The sequence below is a fragment of the Mizuhopecten yessoensis genome, unplaced genomic scaffold (assembly GCF_002113885.1).
Source record: "Mizuhopecten yessoensis strain PY_sf001 unplaced genomic scaffold, ASM211388v2 scaffold4805, whole genome shotgun sequence".
Lineage (NCBI taxonomy): Eukaryota > Metazoa > Mollusca > Bivalvia > Pectinida > Pectinidae > Mizuhopecten > Mizuhopecten yessoensis.
Window position 1 is genome coordinate 290,354 of NW_018405730.1, and position 23,039 is coordinate 313,392.

Sequence of the window (23,039 nt, forward strand, 5' to 3'; positions counted from 1 at the left end):
TCTCTTTGACATCATCATCATCATCATCTTCTAAAGACCTCCTGTTATACACTAGAATATTTCTAACAAAAATAAGTGTGTGGCCAATGCACCATAGTATTAACTGTAATGTTTTAGGTTTCCATAATTTAGTAACTTGCGCTGTTACTAAATTTAAAGTTTCAGAAAATATTGTTTGATAATCACATTAACTTTAATTAAATGTGAATTTGAATGATACGTTTTCATACTTAAATCTTGCATTTTTTATAACCTATAGCTAGCTAACAGTTCTTCGAATTTATGTCCCAAAGTTTCCTCTGGTCTAAGTACCAGACTTTTGTTATTTTGACAGACAGATGTCTGCACTACACATGTACATCAGTCTGTTAAAAGTCTGAGTGCTGGGATCATAGAAAACCCTAGCCATCCTGTTTCACACTGTTGTTTAGTAAACTATATATTTATACAACCAGTTGTCAAATTTGGTCGAAGTTTAGAAAATTATTTAGTACAACCTTCTTGATTGAAATCAAAACAGGTGTCTAGTGTAATGGATTGGTTATATTATACATACCTGCCACAAACATTACATGTGCATAATATATTATGCATGAGTGGGTTAATTAAATAAAAAGGCAGAAATGACAAAGACAGCTGGCGAAACGAAAGTTTCAATTTACTTTACATACATGTACATTACTTATGCAAGATACCGATTGCACCCAGTTAACAGTTGAAATCGCACCCAACATCCCATAATTAAATATTTTAACAGTAATGACAAGCTATGTGTACGTTTTGCTCATTGTAAAAAAAAAGTGATATTATAAGAAACAGAAATAAATGTTCTTTATTGTACACAAAAATATGACTGTTTTCTTGCACATAAAAACAGCGATCTATATCGAACCATTGATATAATCTTATTCCGTGATCGAACTGAACGACAGACACTGGCATGGAAATTGATATGATGGGCCTTCTTCAACTGAGATCAACTGCTAAATAAACAGTGAAATCGTATAAGATATTAGTGAGAACGTCTATTGATAACGTAGGCAAGTAATGTAATTTTCGAAACTAGATGTCCTACCTTCTAAGCGGAAAGAAGTATAGTTTAAATGCATCAGTTCCGTGCGTTGCCCATGTAATCGTACACAACTTTTAACCACTTGACCTTTGACCTGACCCAGATCCAAGGTTATTCTAGGCGGGCTATATGGTGCAACACGTCGCTAGGCAGTTTGTCGCTATAAGCGGTTGTCACAAAATTTTAAAAAAAAAGTGTGTGACAATTAATTAATCGAAGGAACTTGAACAATTAAAATTAAAAAAGAATGTTTCAAGTCTAAATGCCCAATATAGCTGGCAATTTATTGAGTAGACAAAGAAGTTTAGCACATTTGGCGTTTATAATGTAGACGAGAAACAAAACAAAACAAAGAAACAAATCACACGAATGCTCGATACAGATTGGTATCATTGCAAGTGTGTACACATGTGCGGAAGAATAATACTAGGCCTATGTAGTTACAGTTCAGTTTCATGTGTGTTTTCTACGTTTTATACAGTGAATCGATATCATTCTAGAATGTTCTTTTTTAAGTAGGTCAACAGTGTTAGGACAATTGTATCTAGGGGGGATCTATGGATTTTAGGAGCCCGGGGGTCTTACCTTCTCTTTAAAATAATAATTAAAAGATAGAATGAATAAATAAATAAATAAATAGATATGTTTACTCAATATTCAAAATGGAGAAGTATCCTTGCATGTGGAGAGAAGAGGAGTGAAAGACAACATCTATTCTCACAGGATAATGTATATGTTGCATGTTTATCTTTTTTTTGTAAGTTATTGTAAGTAAATGAGTATAACGTATCTGGGATAGGGATGGTCGGGGACTGGGATAGGTATGGAAATCGGGAGGAAATGGAAGAGAGGGCGAGGGGATAGTGAGGGTCGGGGGCCGGGAGAGGTACGGAAACCGGGAGAATATGGGAGAGGGTGAGGGGACCGGGATAGTAAGGGTCGGGGAACTGGGATTGGGAAGGTCGGGGACCGGGATAGGAATGGAAACCGGGAGGATCATGAAGAGAGGGTTGGGGGACCGGGATAGGACAGGTTATGGGACTGGGATAGGTATGGGAACCAGGAGAGAGGTTAAGCGGACTGGGTTCGGTATGGAAGGATCAGGAACTGGGAGAGGTCCGTATGAGAGCCGGGAGAGAAGGAGTCGAGGAATCGAGAGAGAGAGAGGATGCAAGAAACGTTTACCGTGAACAGAGACGTATATAACACTTTATATGGCTTTATACGTCTCTGCCGTGAACGATAAAACTATGTAGATTTCATCTTCAATTTCAAATCGAGGTTAAACCCTGTTTTCTTGTATGATCATTTGTCATAATTTTAATAAAAATCAGTCATATCTATCGCGTCTTTCAATCATTTATAAAGCCACCATATTGATTTTGTTGTTATGTACAATGTAGTCGTACGTACACGTGTACATGTCCTTATACATGTATATATACTTGTGTTTTAACGGAACTGTGTATCCGGCGGCTATGCAGCTTAGCAGGGCCTTGTTGATCAAAACACGATAAGCTTTACGAAAAATTCACACACACAATTCATATGGTTTATTTTCAAAAATGAAATTGAAAATAATGTTACATGTAGGAAATGTAGGTTGATATATTTACAAATAATAAAATATTCCTCTAAAATCACATTTTGGAATTTTTCATAATCGATTTATTAAGCTAGCAAGGCTTTGCCAAACTTAGCCCAGGTAGCTAGTCTTTACTAATCCATAGGTAGGCTTTCACGTACGATTTAAATATCGTCATACTTGGCCAGTCTAGTCACGTTTTTATATAGTTGTAAGTGTGTACACATGTGTAATTCGTCCTGGCGCACAGTGTTTATTTAGAATATAATAGAGTCTGGTTTAATTTGCAATTGACCTTACCGGTAAAGTGTGGAATATTTTAAATTATATGTACACGGATATACACAGTTCTATACTTTTTAAATAGTTTAACCTCCGCACCAGTAAGATGGAGCGAGGTATCTTACAAGGCGGGGCTCTCTCAGCCAAAATGTACCGAGGTTTTATTAATGACTTGCTGAATGAAGTTGAAAACAGCGGTAGGGGCGCAATGATAATCGATGAAACTACAAATGTTCCAACTCAAGCAGACAATATATGATTGTTAAGTACAAATATTACAAGTCTAAATAAAACTATTTGTGAATCATACAGTCGGAAGTGGCGATTTTTGTATTCTGCGTCAAGAAGTAAAGTTGTCGTATTTTCAAATGAAAGAATCATAAACATTAACTTTACGTCTTTATGATAATATATTGTCTGTCGTTTCAGAGATTACCCATGTTATTGAATGATAAGCACAATTCCATTGAAAGAACAAAACAAGCGTGTAAAAAAATAAAAAGTGGTACTATGACCCTTTTACGTTCTGGTGCACATCAATGCGCACTAAACCCATTAACTGTTGCGAAAATTGTAAAAATTTAAGTCTACCCGTCTGCGCTTTACGTCTGTACTTTCAAATACTGAGTCAATATTGATGTTGGAGAGAGCCCAACATATTATTGTTAAGTCAATCTAAGGTTTCGGAAAAAGAACAAGAATTGCTATGTGTACTTCTTTAATCGGATGGTTTTCTATACAGGTGTATATCAATATCAAAAAGCTTTTTGTTTTAAGGCAGAATCTGCAGAATGAAAAGAGGTAACTTAATCTGCAGTGTATTCATTTTGAGGTATTTTATGTATACAGTTAATAATTAAAGTCAAAAAGGTTATATACCAGACATTGTCAGATTTACATTTTCCAAATAAAATGTATTGCAAGTCATCGACTTATAAACCGGGAGAGAGGGGGTCGGGGGACTGGGATAGGTATGGAAACCGGGAGAGAGGGTGAGGGAACCGGGATGGAAAGGGTCAGAGGAGGTCCCGGAACGGGGAGAGGTATGGAAACCGGGAGAGAACTGAGAAAGACGGTGAGGGGACCGGAATAGAAAGGGTCAGGGAACCAATCTTCGCAGGTTATTTTTCAAGTTGGCCCAAACAAATGCATGCGACTTGGCAGGTATGAATATTTATGCGTGTATATTTACATATATATATAAACAGATATTACAGAAAACAAAAACAAATTATTCACGTTTAATCTATTTTTTATTCAGTAATACCTTAAAAATAATAATTTCAACAGACAAAAACGTTTTTGTCAAATAATATCACAGAAATTCGAGTTCTTGTTCAAAAACCATCATTTGGGGACATAGCCGGTTTGTTTGCCAATGGATGTCATTTTTGTGGGGGATAAAGAGTTTAATACTCCTCACCCTCCTCCTCTCCTTCACCCTCAACGGAGTCGACACCGACCTCTTCGTAATCCTTCTCAAGGGCAGCAAGATCCTCACGAGCCTCGGAGAACTCTCCCTCCTCCATACCCTCTCCGACGTACCAGTGGACGAAAGCACGCTTGGCGTACATAAGATCGAACTTGTGGTCAAGACGAGCCCAGGCCTCGGCGATGGCGGTGGTGTTGCTCAACATGCACACGGCACGCTGTACCTTGGCCAAATCACCTCCTGGCACAACGGTGGGTGGCTGGTAGTTGATTCCGACCTTGAAACCAGTTGGACACCAGTCGACGAACTGGATGGTCCTCTTGGTCTTGATGGTGGCGATGGCAGCGTTGACATCCTTGGGCACAACATCTCCTCTGTACAACATGCAGCAAGCCATGTATTTGCCGTGACGGGGATCGCATTTCACCATCTGGTTGGCGGGCTCGAAGCAGGAGTTTGTGATTTCAGCAACAGATAGCTGCTCGTGGTAGGCCTTCTCGGCGGAGATGACTGGGGCGTATGTGGCCAGAGGGAAATGGATACGTGGGTAGGGCACCAAATTGGTCTGGAACTCGGTCAAGTCGACGTTCAGGGCACCGTCGAAACGGAGGGAGGCGGGGATGGAGCTGACGATCTGGGCCATCAGACGGTTCAAGTTAGTGTAGGTTGGTCGCTCGATGTCCAAGTTCCGGCGGCAGATATCGTAGATAGCCTCGTTGTCGACCATGAAGGCGCAGTCAGAGTGCTCGAGGGTGGTGTGGGTGGTCAGGATGGAGTTGTAGGGCTCAACGACGGCAGTGGAGATCTGGGGAGCTGGGTAGATGGCGAACTCCAACTTGGACTTCTTTCCGTAGTCGACGCTGAGACGCTCCATGAGGAGGGAGGTGAATCCGGATCCGGTACCACCGCCGAAGCTGTGGAAGATGAGGAATCCCTGGAGACCGGTACACTGGTCAGCTAACTTCCTGATGCGGTCAAGGACAAGATCGACGATCTCCTTACCGATGGTGTAGTGACCACGGGCGTAGTTGTTGGCGGCATCCTCCTTACCGGTGATCAGCTGTTCGGGGTGGAACAGTTGACGGTAGGTTCCGGTCCTGACCTCATCTTGAAAATTAAAAGTGAAAAAATATAAGTAAAAATATTCATTGGTGTTAGGCATTCACAAAATGAACATATTTATATCCATGTAATGAAGTAATAAGATATGTTGATTGAAGTCTGATGTACAGCATAGGATGCGTCATATTACAATATATAAGACTTATAGCTGTGATGAATGGTTTGTTGTGTACTGTATACTTGTTAGAACAGACGTCATCGCCAAAAATAGTTATGATGACCATGTACACGTTTCATGGCCTACAAATAGTTATGATACACGGTAGGGTTAATACTCGTACATTCAAATGTAAGCTCTTAGAGCTTATGTTTTTTTCCAAAGAAAAGTTCTATTAAATGCAACTATCAATAAGGGAAATAACTCTCGAAGTACTAGTACAGACTTACATCTGCTCGAGTTATTTCCCCTTAAGCATACAATACAATGGAGAAACACGTGTGTACGTCTACAAGTGCGTCTCATATGTCGGTCACAACCACACAACCACTCCCAAACATTACTCCTAACAACTCTAACCTTATCACCACAAATACGATATTTATTATCGATAGGAAATCGCGTCAACCAATTAATCTTTGTTAGGATTTAAATCGACTGACCGATTTCAACATGTTTGGGCCGACATAAATCAGCGGCGGGCTTTATTTAAACCATATTTTATTTCTTTTTTTCCCATGTAATGTACATACAATACATAAGTAGTAAAGTACAGGATTCAGAAAAAGTACTTAAATACTTGTATGAATCTGTCTCCTTAATTTCTGACAAGCGGATGACAGCACTACTAAGCTAAACAACGTCGTAAGAATAATATGTAATAAAGGAAAAAACTAAACCATAAGAGAGAGAGAGAGAGAGAGAGAGAGAGAGAGGGGGGGGGGGGGGGGGGGGGGGGGGGGGCAAGGGGGATGTCTTTATAATCGTGACTTAGTGATACTGTACTGTAGTTTCTACATACAATCGCATACTATAAGATAAGTGAACTCAACATAGGGGTAAAATAAATGTTTTAAATCATGACAAAGATGATTTGTGACTCGCTGGGATTCATGTGACAGCACTGTTAATTTGTGAAACGAATTATCGAGGCGGGCTTTATTCTACATGTACAAAAGGAATTGAAAATAATCGGGGGAAAATGAATGAAAAATAAGACTAACCGACTACGGTGGGCTCGAGATCGACGAAGACAGCCCTGGGCACGTGCTTGCCAGCTCCGGTCTCGCTGAAGAAGGTGTTGGAAGAGTCATCTCCACCTCCAATGGTCTTGTCTGAGGGCATCTGGCCATCAGGCTGGATACCGTGCTCCAGACAGTACAACTCCCAGCAGGCGTTTCCGATCTGGACTCCAGCCTGTCCAACGTGGATACTGATACATTCCCTCTGGAATGGAGTAATTCGATTTTAAATTTACAATACAGCAGAAAAAAAGGCGATTTTTTTTTCAAATAATTTACCGTTGGGTAAAATAAATAAACAACAAACTATAAAATTGTTTTTTTACAAATAATCAGTATTAAAAAAGGTAACTCACCATGTTGACTTGTTGTTGTTGTTAAACGTGGTCTATTAACTAGAAGAATACAAAAATAACCTAAAGCTCACTGTGACTGTAATGTGCCGTGTGAGAATTAAGCAATAATGGCGATAAGCTGAGCGCTCGTTTATATATACACACACGCTTGTCGTCTCCAAGGAACGTTTGTAACGAGCATTTTGATTGGTTCGTTTGAAATATTTTGCACAGTCAACTTAAATACGATATTTTTCATTGGATGGCAATTCACTTGAACGCAATGTTTGTTGTGCCTACCCTAAGGTGTGGAAAAGGCGAAAAATTCTATACAAATATAGAAGAACTCGCGGGCTATATGGTGCAATCATGTCACTATGTCGCTATAAGCGGTTGTCAAAATAGAAAAAAAAATGTGTAACAATTAATTTATCGAAGGAACTTGAACAATTAAGATTAAAAAAGAATGTTTCAAGTCTAAATGCCCGATAGCTGGCAATTTATCGAGTAGACAAGCACATTTGGCGTTTGTAATGTAGACGAGAAATAGAACAAAACAAAGAAAAAAATCACAAGAAGTGTTCACACTTACAATGATACCAATCTTTATCGAGCATGTGCTGAAGAGTAATACTATGAAGTTAAAGTTCAGTTTCATGTGCGTTCTCTACGTTTTAGACAGTGAATCGATATCATTCTAGAACGTTCCTTTTTAAGTAGGTCAACAGTATTTCCTTGTGTAGTTTGACATTGACTGTGTGTTATGACAATTGTATCCACAGGGGTGGATCTATGGATTTTAGGAGCCCGGGGGTCTAAACTTCTCTTTAAAATAATGATTAAAAAAGATAGAATGAATAAATACATAAGATATATTTACTCAATATTCAAAATAGAGAAGTATCATTGCATTTGTATTATGGGGTGGGAGCAAAAAATAAAGATACAACAAACCCTCCCCACCGCTCTCTCCAGCCTGACATGTTGAGAGAAGAGGGGTGAAAGGCAACATCGATTTTCACAGGATAATGTTGCATGTTTATATTTATGTATCTAAGTTATTGTAAATAAATGAGTATCACGTATCTAAAAAGTTAAAGCTTAAATGTTTCGGGGGTGGGGAGGAAGCCAGGAATGATGACGAAAGGAAACAGAAGTTAGGGGAAAGGGCAAAGGACTGAGATGTGGTGGAAAAGGAAGAGAAAGAATCGGGAAACCGGGAGAGGTATGGAAACTGGGAGAGAACTGATAGATGGTGAGGGGACCGGAATAGGAAGGGTCAGGGAACCAATCTTCGCAGGTTATTTTCAAGCTGGCCCGAACAAATGCATGCGACTTGGCAGGTATGCATATATATACGTGTATATTTAGTGATAAATAGTTTAAAATGTCCATGTGTATATTTATGTGTATATAAACAGATACTACAGAAAAGAAAAAAAAAATTATTCACGTTCAACTTGATATCTTTTTTAATCAGTCATGGATCTTAACCTGAAAAAAAATAATCAACAGACAAAAAGTTTTTGTCAAATAACTAATATCACAGAAATTTGAGTTCTTGTTCAAAAACCATCATCTGGGGGACATAGCCGGTTCGTTTGCCAATGAATGTCATTTTTGTGGGGGATAAAGAGTTTAATACTCCTCTCCCTCCTCCTCTCCTTCACCCTCAACGGAGTCGACCCCGACCTCTTCGTAATCCTTCTCAAGGGCAGCAAGATCCCCACGAGCCTCGGAGAACTCTCCCTCCTCCATCCCCTCTCCGACGTACCAGTGGACGAAAGCACGCTTGGCGTACATAAGATCGAACTTGTGGTCAAGACGAGCCCAGGCCTCGGCGATGGCGGTGGTGTTCCTCAACAGGCACACGGCACGCTGTACCTTGGCCAAATCACCTCCTGGCACAACGGTGGGTGGCTGGTAGTTGATTCCGACCTTGAAACCAGTTGGACACCAGTCGACGAACTGGATGGTCCTCTTGGTCTTGATGGTGGCGATGGCAGCGTTGACATCCTTGGGCACAACATCTCCTCTGTACAACATGCAGCAAGCCATGTATTTGCCGTGACGGGGATCGCATTTCACCATCTGGTTGGCGGGCTCGAAGCAGGCGTTGGTGATTTCAGCAACAGACAGCTGCTCGTGGTAGGCCTTCTCGGCGGAGATGACTGGGGCGTATGTGGCCAGAGGGAAATGGATACGTGGGTAGGGCACCAAGTTGGTCTGGAACTCGGTCAAGTCGACGTTCAGAGCCCCGTCGAAACGGAGGGAGGCGGTGATGGAGCTGACGATCTGGGCGATCAGACGGTTCAAGTTAGTGTAGGTTGGTCGCTCGATGTCCAAGTTACGGCGGCAGATATCGTAGATAGCCTCGTTGTCGACCATGAAGGCGCAGTCGGAGTGCTCGAGGGTGGTATGGGTGGTCAGGATGGAGTTGTAGGGCTCAACGACGGCAGTGGAGACCTGGGGAGCTGGGTAGATGGCGAACTCCAGCTTGGACTTCTTTCCGTAGTCGACGCTGAGACGCTCCATAAGGAGGGAGGTGAATCCGGATCCGGTACCACCGCCGAAGCTGTGGAAGATGAGGAATCCCTGGAGACCGGTACATTGGTCAGCCAACTTCCTGATGCGGTCAAGGACGAGATCGACGATCTCCTTACCGATGGTGTAGTGACCACGGGCGTAGTTGTTGGCGGCATCCTCCTTACCGGTGATCAGCTGCTCGGGGTGGAACAGTTGACGGTAGGTTCCGGTCCTGACCTCATCTGGAAAATTAAAAGTGAGAAAAAAATAAGTGAATTTTCTTTGGTGTTAAAGCATTCAAAAAATAAACATATTTGTATCCATGTAAGAAGTAATAAGATATGTTGATTGAAGTATGATGTACAGTAAAGGATGCGTCATAGAACAATATATATATATAGCCGTGATGAATGGGTTGTTGTGTACTGTATACGCGTTAGAACAGACGTCATCGCAAAACAAATGTTATGATACACGGTAGGGTTAATAAGAGCGAAGCTCTTTACCGGTAGGATGTGCGTGTACATAGATCTGATCCAACCAAACTGATTCCATCACTGAATTGTACAGCTACAGCCTAAATACTTTTTCGTACTTCCGGTGACCTCTTCCGGTTCATGGAACCCGTAAATATGCCTAATCGAACAATAGAGCGACATGTAACGCAGCAGGAAAATTATGTATTTGAAACAACGAAATTAAAAAAAAAATTGACCATATTCAATACACTGGGCGCCTGTTGATATTTGATCCAAATTTGTGATATTACCTTTAGATTTTACAACTACAACTGTGGAATTTCAATGCTAGATCTGCTTGTACAATAGATTGAATCTAGTTTCATCTAATGCAACAAAATTAACAATTACTAAAAAAAGACAAACATTATCTGTACAGTTTTGTACAGTATACTATCTTTATTGTTACTTAGATAAATATAAACTTTAAACGCTTGACAATTTGTAAATTCCTTTCAACTCAACTGTGTAAATCATTACAGCGTTTTAACTAGACATTGAAGTGAACACAATACTTTGCTCTACTTTATAAATATCAGTAAAGAGGAGAATGAGAAACATTATATTTGCACCACTTTTATTTTTGTTATGGATTGCATAATATTCGACCGTCAGTAACAATTTCTAATCAAAATCAAAACTATTCTGCATATGATGTACCTGGTGAGAGCAATTGTTTTTATTCAACCATATTTAACACCAATATTGACTCAAGAACAACAAGTCCATCATGAAACTGACATCAATCCATCAAGTTAACACAATCATCACTGAACACAACACAACACCCAATCTTTGACCCTCAAATTTGACAATGACATAATAAGAGTACCTATCAAACTTCGAGGAAAACATGGTCAAATTCGAAAAAAAAATCACAAAGTACGATTACACGAAGTTATACGATGGTGTCCATCCAGAAACTTCAATTGCAAACAAATGGTTTTAGCTGATATGCCAATCTATCTCTAGATATCTACAAAAACGTTATGACAACAGCGACGATGAAGAGGAGAAATATCCTGTTTCTAACGTTTATAATCAGTACAAACATGTAAATTTCAACATTTCACGTGGATTATCGGATTTATAAAAAAGAAAAATCTAAAATCTTCATTTTATACTTATATTGGTGGGAGACGTGACAGTCTCTAACCTGCTGTGTCTAACATGCTAAACATACTTGAATTAAAAACAGATACATCCTTCATGGATTGGCACATTCTGCCTACAACTCACATGATCATGTTTACTCTATGATTGTTTTTTCAAATGACATTTGTTTATTTAGGATTAAAATAATAATACATAATATTATGAACAGACAGTAGCAGAGGTGGGCGGTAAATATACTGGTATTCTTGGATAAAACAAGAACCAAATGATGATGATGCGTCATATTAGTGTAGTGCGAATGTGGATCAGGTATAATGTGTATCAAAATGGGTAATGTTATGATTCAAAAATTATACTATACTATTGAAACAAATGAACAGTACATGCTTCGCTCTCTCCAGGCCATGCCCGAGTCATATTACTCGTACATTCAAATTTAAGCTCTTAGTGCCAATGGTTTCCAAAACAACAGACTTGCATCGGCGCGAGTTATTTCCCCTTAACACTTCAATGGAGAAACACGTGTTCACGTATACAAGCGTGTCTCATATGTCGGTCCCAACCAATCCCAAACCTTACTCCTAACAACTCTAACCTGATCACCACAGATACGCTAGTGTTTTGTTTACATGTATACATGCTAAATGACTCATACATACTTTCAATAGTGTAACAAGGTATAAATTAAAAGTTCATATACATTTAATATATTATCGATAGGAAAGCGCGTCAACCCATTCAAGTTGATCCATTTATCGACCCGACAGCTTTGCTATGATTTAAATCGACTGACCGATTTCAACATGTTTGGGCCGACATAATTTAGCGGCGGGCTTTATTCTACGTGTACAATAAGACTTACCGACTACGGTGGGCTCGAGATCGACAAAGACAGCTCGGGGCACGTGCTTGCCGGCTCCGGTCTCGCTGAAGAAGGTGTTGAACGAGTCATCTCCACCTCCAATGGTCTTGTCTGAGGGCATCTGGCCATCAGGCTGGATACCGTGCTCCAGACAGTACAACTCCCAACAGGCGTTTCCGATCTGGACTCCAGCCTGTCCGACGTGGATACTGATACATTCCCTCTGGAAAGGAGAAATTTGATTTTAAATTTACAATACAACAAAAAAATATTATTTCAAATAATTTACCGTTGGGTAAAATAAATAAACGACAAAATACAAAATTATTTTGTACAAATTATCAATATAAAAGAAGATAACTCACCATGTTGACTAGTTTTCGTTATACAAAAATAACCTAAAGCTCACTGTGACTGTAATGTGTCTTGTGAGAATTAAGCAATATAATGGCGGCAGGCTGAGCGCGCTCGTTTATATACCCATATGCTCGTCGTTTCCAAGGACAGTATTCGTTTGTAACGAGCATTTTGATTAGTTCGTTTGAAATATTTTGCACAGTCAACCTAGATACGATATTTTTCATTGGATGGCAATTCACTTGGACACAATGTTTGTTGTGCCTACCCTAAGGAGTGGAAAATTCTATACAAATATAGAAGTACTCGCGGGCTATATGGTAACTATGTCGCTTTAAGCGGTTGTCAAAATAGAAAAAATGTGTGTGACAATTAATTAATCGAAGGAACTTGAACAATAAGATTTCAAAAAGTCTAAATGCCCGACAGCTGGCAATTTATTGAGTAGACAAAGACTTTTAGCACATTTGGCGGTTATAATGTAGACGAGAAATAAAACAAAACAAAGAAAAAAATCACAAGAATGCTCGATACAGATTGTTATCATTGTAAGTGTGTACACATGTGCAGAAGAATAATACTAGGCCTATGTAGTCTACGTTTTATACAGTGAATCGATATCATTCTAGAATGTTCTTTTTTAAATGGGTAAACAGTATTTCCTGGTGTAGTTTGACATTGACTGAGTGTTATGACAATTGTATCTAAAGGGGTGGATCTATGGATTTTAGGAGCCCGGGGGTCTTAACTTCTCTTTAAAATAATAATTAAAAATGATAGAATGAATGAATACATCGATATCTTTACTCAATATTAAAAATGGAGAAGTATCATTGCATTTGTATAACGCGGGGGGGGGGGGGGGGGAAAAAAAAAAAAAAACCCCCCCCNAACCCTCCCCACCGCTCTCTCCAGTTTTAGATACAATGTATCTAATACAATGTATCTAATACAATGTATCTAATACAATGTATACGTCAAAGAAGTAATACAATGTAATACAATGTATACATGTTGAGAGAAGAGGGGTGAAAGACAACATATCGTTTTTCACAGGATAATGTTGCATGCTTATCTTTATGTCTCTATGTTATTGTAAGCCTTAAATGATTATCACTTATCTAAAAAATTAAAGCTTAAATGTTGCGGGGTCGGGGTCGGGAGGAAGCCAGGAATGATGACGAAAGGAAACAGAAGTTAGGGGAAAGAGCAAAGGATTGGGATGTAGTGGAATAGAAAGAGAAAGAATCGGGGAACCGTGAGAGAGAGGGAGGGTCTGGGAACCAGGAGAGAGGGGGTCGGGGACCGGGATAGTAAGGGTCGGGGGACTGGGATAGGTATGGAAACTGGGGAAGAGAGAGAGAGTCAGAGAACTAGAAGAGAGAGGGTACGATGAGGGGACCGGGATAGTAAGGTTCGGGGACTGGGATAGGGAAGGTCCCGGACCGGGAGAGGTATAGAAACCTGGAAAGAACTGAGAGAGACGGTGAGGGGACCGGAATAGGAAGGGTCAGGGAACCATGAGAGGTATGGAAAACCCGGGAGAGAACTGGGAGAGAATGTTAGTGGACCGGGATAGTAAGAGTCAGGGAAATGGGAGAGAGGGTGAGTGGACCAGGATAGAAAGAGTCGGGGAACTGGGAGAGAGGGTGAGGGGAACGGGATAGGGTTGGGGGACTGGAATAGGGAAGATCGGGGACCGGGAGAGAGGGCGTCGGGGACTGGGATAGAGAGAATCGGGGACTAGGATAGGTATGGAAATCGGGAGGAACTGAGAGAGAGGGTGAGGGGACAGGGATAGGACGGGTCATGGGACTGGGATAGGTATGGGAACCAGGAGAGAGGTTAAGCGGACCGGGTTCGGTATGGGAGGATCAGGGACGGGAGAGGTACGTATGAGAGCCGGGAAAGAAGGAGTCGAGGAATCGGGAGAGAGAGGATGCAAGAAACGTTAACCGTGAACAGAGACGTATATACCATTTTATATGGCTTTATACGTCTCTGCCGTGAACGATAAAACTATGTCGTTTTCCTCTTCGATTTCAAATCGAGGTTAAACCTTGTTTCCTTGTATGATCATCTGTCATAATTTTAATAAAAATCGGTCATATCAATCGCGTCTTTCAATCATTTAAAGCCGCCATATTGGTTTTGTTGTTATGTACTATGTAGATCGTACGTACACGTGTACATGTCCCTATATATATATTGGTGTTCTGTTTAACGGACCATGCATAGTACTTCACGGAGCTGAGCTGGGACTTGTTGTTCAAAACACGATAAGCTTCACGAAAAATTATTCACACACACAATTTATGTGGTATATTTAAAAAAAAATATGAAATTAAAAATAATATTACATGTAGAAAATATAGGTTGATATATATAAAAACAAGAAAAACAAAAATATTTATAAATAATAAAATATTCCTCTAAAAACATATTTTTGATTTTTTCATAAACGATTTATTAAGCTAACAAGGCTTTGCCAAAGTTGTCCCAGGTAGTCTTTACTAATCCATACGTTGCATGTAGGCTTTCACGTACGATTTATCGTCATACTTGGCCATTCTAGTAACGTTCTTATATAGTTGTATGTGTGTACACATGTGTAATTCGTCCTGGCGCACACAGTGTTTATTCATTCCTCACTATAGGGACATTTAATGATTAACATAATCGCGTATTCCTTATCTACGTTGTGTGCTAAACAATTAGGGTAACGGTGACTCATACCTTATGTATGTACACGATCAAAGACAGGTATATACATGTACAGGAATGTATACATATATATATATATTTAAGGTAAGCCGGGTATGCTTGTCACTGAAATCGTCCTAAATTACTACCTTAGTTAAAGCCTAAGATATCGAAAAACGTAAAAAATAAAGTGGATTTGAGATCTGTTGGTATCAAGTTACGACTGTATACGTAAAATACGTTCTGGTCTACCTGACCCAAATCATTCTAATATTCGGATGTTTCCCAAGTACATTGGTAGACCCTAGTACTAAATATTAATACCCGGCCTCCTCTGAACGGACGCAATATATAAAATCTCTCGTCGTCTGAAAGCTACGTTATCGCAGCTATGAAGAACCTACATATTATTTACACTTTCTAATATGACTGTACATACCGGTCATCTCTTTATTGTGTACACATCCCCATATACCCGTGTATGGTGACACCTCCATATTGTGTACACATCCCCGTGTATGGTGACACCTCCATATTGTGTACACATCCCCATAGACCCGTGTATGGTGACACCTCCATATTGTGAACACATCCCCATAGACCAATGTATGGTGACACCTCCATATTATGTACACATCCCCATAGACCAATGTATGGTGACACCTCCGTATTGTGTACATATCCCCATAGACCCATGTATGGTGACACCTCCATATTGTGTACATATCCCCATACACCCATGTATGGCGACACCTTCATATTGTGTACATATCCCCAAAGACCCATGTATGGTGACACCTCCATATTGTGTACATATCCCCATATACATAGACCAATGTATGGTGACACATCCGTATTGTGTACATATCCCCATAGACCCATGTATGGTGACACCTCCATATTGTGTACACATCCCCATGTATGGTGACACCTCCATATTGTGTACACATCCCCATAGACCCATTTATGGTGACACCTCCATATTGTGTACATTTCCGCATAGACCAATTTATGGTGACACCTCTATATTGTGAACACATCCACATAGACCCATACCATGTATGGTGACACCTCCATATGGTGTACATATCCCCATACACCCATGTATGGTGACACCTCCATGTTGTGTACACATCCCCATAGACCCATTTATGGTGACACCTTTATATTGTGAACACATCCACATAGACCCATACCATGTATGGTGACACCTCCATATTGTGTACATATCCCCATACACCCATGTATGGTGACACCTCCATGTTGTGTACATATCCCATAGACCCGTGTATGGTGACACCTCGATATTGTGTACATATCCCGTTAGACCAATGTATGGTGATAACTCCATACTGTGTACATTTCCCCATAGACCAATGTATGGTGACACCTCCATATTGTGTACATTTTCCCATAGACCAATGTATAGTGACACCTCCATATTGTGTACATTTCCCCATGCACCCATTTATGGACACCTCCATATTGTGTACATATCCCCATACACCCATGTATGGCGACACCTTCATATTGTGTACATATCCCCAAAGACCCATGTATGGTGACACCTCCATATTGTGTAAATTTTCCCTTAGACCAATGTATGGTGACACCTCCATATTGTGTACCTTTCCCCATGCACCCATTTATGGTGACACCTCCATATTGTGGACATATCCCCATACATCCATGTATGGTGACACCTCCATATTGTGTACACATCCCCATATACCTGTGTATGGTCACACCTCCATATTGTGTACATATCCCCATACACCCATGTATGGCGACACCTTCATATTGTGTACATATCCCCAAAGACCCATGTATGGTGACACCTCCATATTGTGTACACATCCCCATATACCTGTGTATGGTGACACCTCCATATTGTGTACATTTCCCCATGCACCCATCTATGGTGACACCTCCATATTGTGTACATATCCCCAAACATCCATGTATGGTGACACCTCCATATTGTGAACACATCCACTTAGACCCATTTATGGTGACACCTCCATATTGTGTACATATCCCCATGTATGGTGACACCTCCATATTGTGTAAATTTTCCCTTAGACCAATGTATGGTGACACCTCCATATTGTGTACCTTTCCCCATGCACCCATTTATGGTGACACCTCCATATTGTGTACATTTTCCCATAGACCAATGTATGGTGGCACCTCCATATTGTGTACATATCCCCATAGACCCGTGTATGGTGACTCCTCCATATTGTGTACATTTCCCCATAGACCCATGTATGGTGACACCTCCATATTGTGTACATTTCCCCATGCACCCATTTATGGTGACACCTCCATATTGTGTACATATCCCCATACATCCATGTAAGGTGACACCTCCATATTGTGTAAATTTTCCCTTAGACCAATGTATGGTGACACCTCGATATTGTGTACACATCCCCATAGACCAATGTATGGTGACACATCCATATTGTGTACATATCCCCACAGACCCATGTATGGTGACACCGCCATATTGTGTACATTTCCCCATAGACACATGTATGGTGACACCTCCATGTTGTGTACATATCCCATAGACCCGTGTATGGTGACACCTCGATATTGTGTACACATCCCCATAGACCCATGCAATGTATGGTGACACCTCCATATTGACATCCCCATGTATGGTGACACCTCCAGATTGTGTACATATCCCCATACCCCCATGTATGGTGACACCTCCATATTGTGTACATTTTCCCATAGACCAATGTATGGTGACACCTCCATATTGTGTACACATCCCCATAGACCCATGCCATGTATGGTGACACCTCCATATTGTGTACACATCCCCAAAGACCAATGGATGGTGACACCTCTATATTGTGAACAAATCCACATAGACCCATGTATGGTGACACCTCCATATTGTGTACATATCCCCATACACCCACGTATGGTGATACCTCCATGTTGTGTACACATCCCCATAGACCCATTTATGGTGACACCTCTATATTGTGAACACATCCACATAGACCCATACCATGTATGGTGACACCTCCATATTGTGTACATATCCCCATACACCCATGTATGGTGACACCTCCATATTGTGAACACATCCACATAGACCCATTTATGGTGACACCTCCATATTGTGTACATATCCCCATAGACCCGTGTATGGCGACACCTCCATATTGTGTACACATCCCCATAGACCCATGTATGGTGACACCTCCATATTGTGTACACATCCCCATAGACCCATGCCATGTATGGTGACACCTCCATATTGTGTACACATCCCCATAGACCCGTGTATGGTGACACCTCCATATTGTGTACATTTCCCCATAGACCCATGCATGGTGACACCTCCATATTGTGTACATTTCCCCATAGACCCATGCATGGTGACACCTCCATATTGTGTACATTTCCCCATAGACCCATGCATGGTGACACCTCCATATTGTGTACATTTCCCCATAGACCCATGTATGGTGACGCCTCTATATTGTGTACATATCCCCATAGACCCATGTATGGACCTCCATATTGTGTACATATCCCCATACACCCACGTATGGTGATACCTCCATGTTGTGTACACATCCCCATAGACCCATTTATGGTGACACCTCCATATTGTGTACATATCCCCATACACCCATGTATGGTGACACCTCCATATTGTGAACACATCCACATAGACCCATTTATGGTGACACCTCCATATTGTGTACATATCCCTATAGACCCATGTATGTTGACACCTCCATATTGTGTACATATCCCCATAGATCCATGTATGTTGACACCTCCATATTGTGTACAATTCCCCATAGTCCCGTGTATGGTGACACTTCCATATTGTGTACATATCCCCATAGACCCGTGTATGGTGACTCCTCCATATTGTGTACATTTCCCCATAGACCCATGTATGGTGACGCCTCTATATTGTGTACATATCCCCATAGACCCATGTATGGTGACACCTCCATATTGTGTACATATCCCCATAGACCCATGTATGTTGACACCTCCATATTGTGTACAATTCCCCATAGACCCGTGTATGGTGACACTTCCATATTGTGTACATATCCCCATAGACCCGTGTATGGTGACACCTACATATTGTGTACATTTCCCCATAGACCCGTGTATGGTGACACTTCCATATTGCGTACATATCCCCATAGACCCGTGTATGGTGACACCTACATATTGTGTACATTTCCCCATAGACCCGTGCATGGGGACACCTCCATATTGTGTACATATCCCCATAGGCCCGTGCATGGTGACACCTCCATATTGTGTACATATCCCCATAGACCTGTGTATGATGACACCTCCATATTGTGTACACATCACCATGTATGGTGACGCCTCCATATTGTGTACATATCCCCATAGACCCGTGCATGGTGACACCTCCATATTGTGTACATGTCCCCATAGACCCATGTATGGGGACACCTCCATATTGTGGTCACGTCATCATGGACCCATATATTGTGACACATCCATTTAGTATACACATTCCCGAGGACTAGTGTTTATTGACATCTCCATATTGTGTGCACATCCCCATAGACCCGTGTATGGTGACACTTCCATATTGTGTACATATCCCCATAGACCCATGTATGGTGACACCTCCATATTGTGGTCACGTCATCATGGACCCATATATTGTGACACATCCATTTAGTATACACATTCCCGAGGACTAGTGTTTATTGACATCTCCATATTGTGTGCACATCCCCATAGACCCGTGTATGGTGACACCTCCATATTTTGTACATATCCCCATACACCCATCTACTGTTTAGAGGTTTCCTTACACTCCTACGTCACAGATAACCCCCGATTTTACAGGTTTCGCCTTACAGTAGATGAAGACACTGTATAAAATGCCCAATTGTCATTCCTCACTATTCTAACGGAGTGAAGTAGCTACGTAATACAACTGTCATCTTTAAACTCATTTACTAATGGACTATTTGGTGTTTTAAGATATTAATTAGATGTGTGTTGTTGGGTGTTTTTTTCAAAATATGAATAATTTATTTGAAGATTTTAGTAATATGAATAATGTAAAAATTAAGTTAAAATTAGAAAATGTAGAAATTGTTTCATTTATTTTTTTATATATTGTAATAGTTCCAGAAAAAATCTGAGTTAAGGAAATTACCCTTAACTACGGTACTGTTTTTTTCCATAGAAATCTTAAAGAATTTCCTTAACATGTTAAAAATGTTTATATGTATGAATACAAAGTTATAACTTGTTGAAATATGTGTGGCATTGAAATGAAATTTTAATGAATATTTATATATCCATTGACCTTAAATAAGACCATATTGCCCCTCCTCTATTGGACTTCAATGTCAACAAAACACATTTAAATAAAAGTAGGCTAAAGTCGCTTCGTCAGAGGCGAACAAAGTGGGCACAGTGTAAGCAAACAGATCATAATGAATTGGAGATAGGATTAGGTTTATATAAAGTATACGGTGTATAGTGGTATTATCGGCATTGTTTGCTGTTCAATATACAACCCGGTGTCTTTAACCGCTAATGATAGTCCTATTATACAACATACCTGGTGAATAGCCAAGTTCTCTGTGCGAATATACACAGAAGGTTGTAAGTCAACACATGTATAAGCTCTCTTTATTGGCAAAGCAGTATAAAAGATTCATATTTCACATTTGTAAGCGTAATATATTGACGACAGGATTAATTGCCATTGATGTTTTGGAAACAGTCCAGTATTTTTGTAAGAGATATGTTCATCAGAAATATTACCGAACCTCGCTGAGCATGCGATTTTACGTACATATATGGGGTTTTACTTTCTTTTGAACATGGAGTTATAAGAATTCAAGATACCATACAAAGACGCATAGTCATTGCTTAGAGAGACCGCGGAGTATTAGAGCCATGTAACACTATGATGATTTTAATCAGATTGTACAAAAACAGGCCCTCACAAGAGGCATTATTTCTATTCTTTCACTCATTATTTGCTAAGAGAAAACGTGTGATTTTTATCAAAATCTCCCAAAGCATGTAAACCAGTGGAAGAATCTCGTCTGCCAGTCGTAAAGCCTTTCACGTCATAGTTAATGTATACGGCAGAACGTAAAACACTCCAACTGGATGCAAGTTTCATTTTTTGGGTAGATGGTTGAGACGGGATAGAATACGGAAATGGTCATATTATGATATTTTTTATCGTATACTACACGTTGTTATGATGTAAGTACATCATCAGACGAAGTAGCAATAATACAAACAGAGTTTAAATGAGGCATAGATTTTAATGATGCGTATTGAACTCGGAAGTAACATGGCTGACATGGCGCGCGCCCAGCGGACACTGCGAATGCCGAGCGGATATCGTGATATGGTATAGATACAAAACAGCCCATATCACGGACAAGTATAGGATTAAAATAGCTGTTCACAATAATAAACGTCTGATGCCAAGATAAACCATACATAGGACATCAAGTCGTTAACAATCTCCTTCTTCTGACAAACATCGCTATGACCGTAACACTGTTTAGAGTGGAGGACAATTCCAGGTCAATCTTGGTGACAGATATCTCAATTCCGTCTTTACGTATTGCAGAGTTATCTGCTCTTGTGAGCAGTAATTGATTGTTACGTCATTTGTTTGTGAGAGTAACGTCATCATTTTTTGAGAAAACGACGTAATTTTCTCGCACAAACCAATGACGTAACAATCAATACCTGCTCACAAGAGAAGATAACTCTGCAATACGCAAAGACGGAATAGGTTCTTGCATACAAAATTTAGTATTTGTGTTTTTTCTCTTCTACTTCTTTGGTTAACGTACAGTCCTCCTATAGTGGAATATCGCGTAGTTGACGGAGTATACGAAATTTGTCCCGAACAAAGTGACGCACGATCCCTGAAACTCCTAATAGTAGTACCATAGATGTCAACGCTTCCTCGTTAGGAGGGAGACTTCCTCATTTTGACCTTTACCAATCTTCCTCCGAGCTCCCTCATTCAAGTAAAACCTCACACAAAGTCAAAATCTATATTCTGTGGTAAAATGATCTCCTATAGTTACTGCAGGGTGTGTGTAATGATCTTAACATGTGTGTCTGAATCAAATGAATGTGTGGTTTTTTTAGTTACTTCTTTACATAAAAAGAGAAAGATAAATTGCGCAAAGCAGTCAGTCACGTTTCACGCACTTTCACCCTCATCGAAAATGTGGAATGAGGGAGATCTCTCTCGAAGTTGTAGAGGTTGACACCTATGTACTATACACTCATCAAATACATAAACAGTGTCTGCATCCTTTGGACAGACCCTTCATAAATGACAATATTTACAAACAAAAAATCCTGCATACAGAGACAAGCCAAACATACAATGCAACATTCACCAATGAGCAACCAACTTCAATCAAATATAGAAGTACGTTTAATAGAAAATTATTTCCAAACAAATGAACTACTTTCGGAACACGGTATTTCAATTAAACTGTCCACAAAATTAATCATCCTGGAGAATATCAATAAAATTGGATCTACTTTTGATGGGGCATTTAGTCTAGGTAAACACGACGTGGAAATGTTTCCAAATCGGTCCGGATTTAAGGCGTTTCTGTGTATTAGTTTGACCCAAGTTTTACGAACGTTTCTTACCATTGAGCTTATTCCATCGCCAAGCATCGCTAGCGGTAAGAAAAATGAAGTAATGAATTATTATCTTTTGGACAAAATGTATAATACACAGTGTAATTGACATTCATAAGCAATGCTGTTGAATATTCATCGAGCACTCGCCGAAAGCGACGTCTCGAAACAACTTAAACTAGTGATGCTGATCTACGGAACACAGTCACTAACTCAACATGACTACTATTTCTTCTCTGTTAGTATTAAAATAAAACATAC

At 40.2% G+C, this 23,039-nt stretch overlaps 2 protein-coding genes across 2 annotated transcripts; both read right to left on the reverse strand.

Annotated features, from left to right (window-relative positions):
- Nucleotides 1-4,173: 4,173 nt before the first annotated feature.
- Nucleotides 4,174-7,133, reverse strand: LOC110449710 (tubulin alpha-1A chain-like). The gene is made up of 3 exons (XM_021496749.1): nt 7,029-7,133; nt 6,655-6,877; nt 4,174-5,478 (listed from the first exon to the last, which is right to left on the reverse strand). Exons 1-3 carry the CDS (start codon nt 7,029-7,031, stop codon nt 4,349-4,351), a joined length of 1,356 nt encoding a protein of 451 aa, XP_021352424.1. The 5' UTR covers nt 7,032-7,133; the 3' UTR covers nt 4,174-4,348.
- A 1,322-nt stretch (nt 7,134-8,455) lies between these two features.
- On the reverse strand, nt 8,456-12,506 carry LOC110449708 (tubulin alpha-1A chain-like). Its single transcript, XM_021496747.1, has 3 exons — nt 12,395-12,506; nt 12,030-12,252; nt 8,456-9,775 (listed from the first exon to the last, which is right to left on the reverse strand). The coding sequence occupies exons 1-3, from the start codon at nt 12,395-12,397 to the stop codon at nt 8,646-8,648; spliced, it is 1,356 nt and encodes a 451-aa protein (XP_021352422.1). The 5' UTR covers nt 12,398-12,506; the 3' UTR covers nt 8,456-8,645.
- Nucleotides 12,507-23,039: the final 10,533 nt, after the last annotated feature.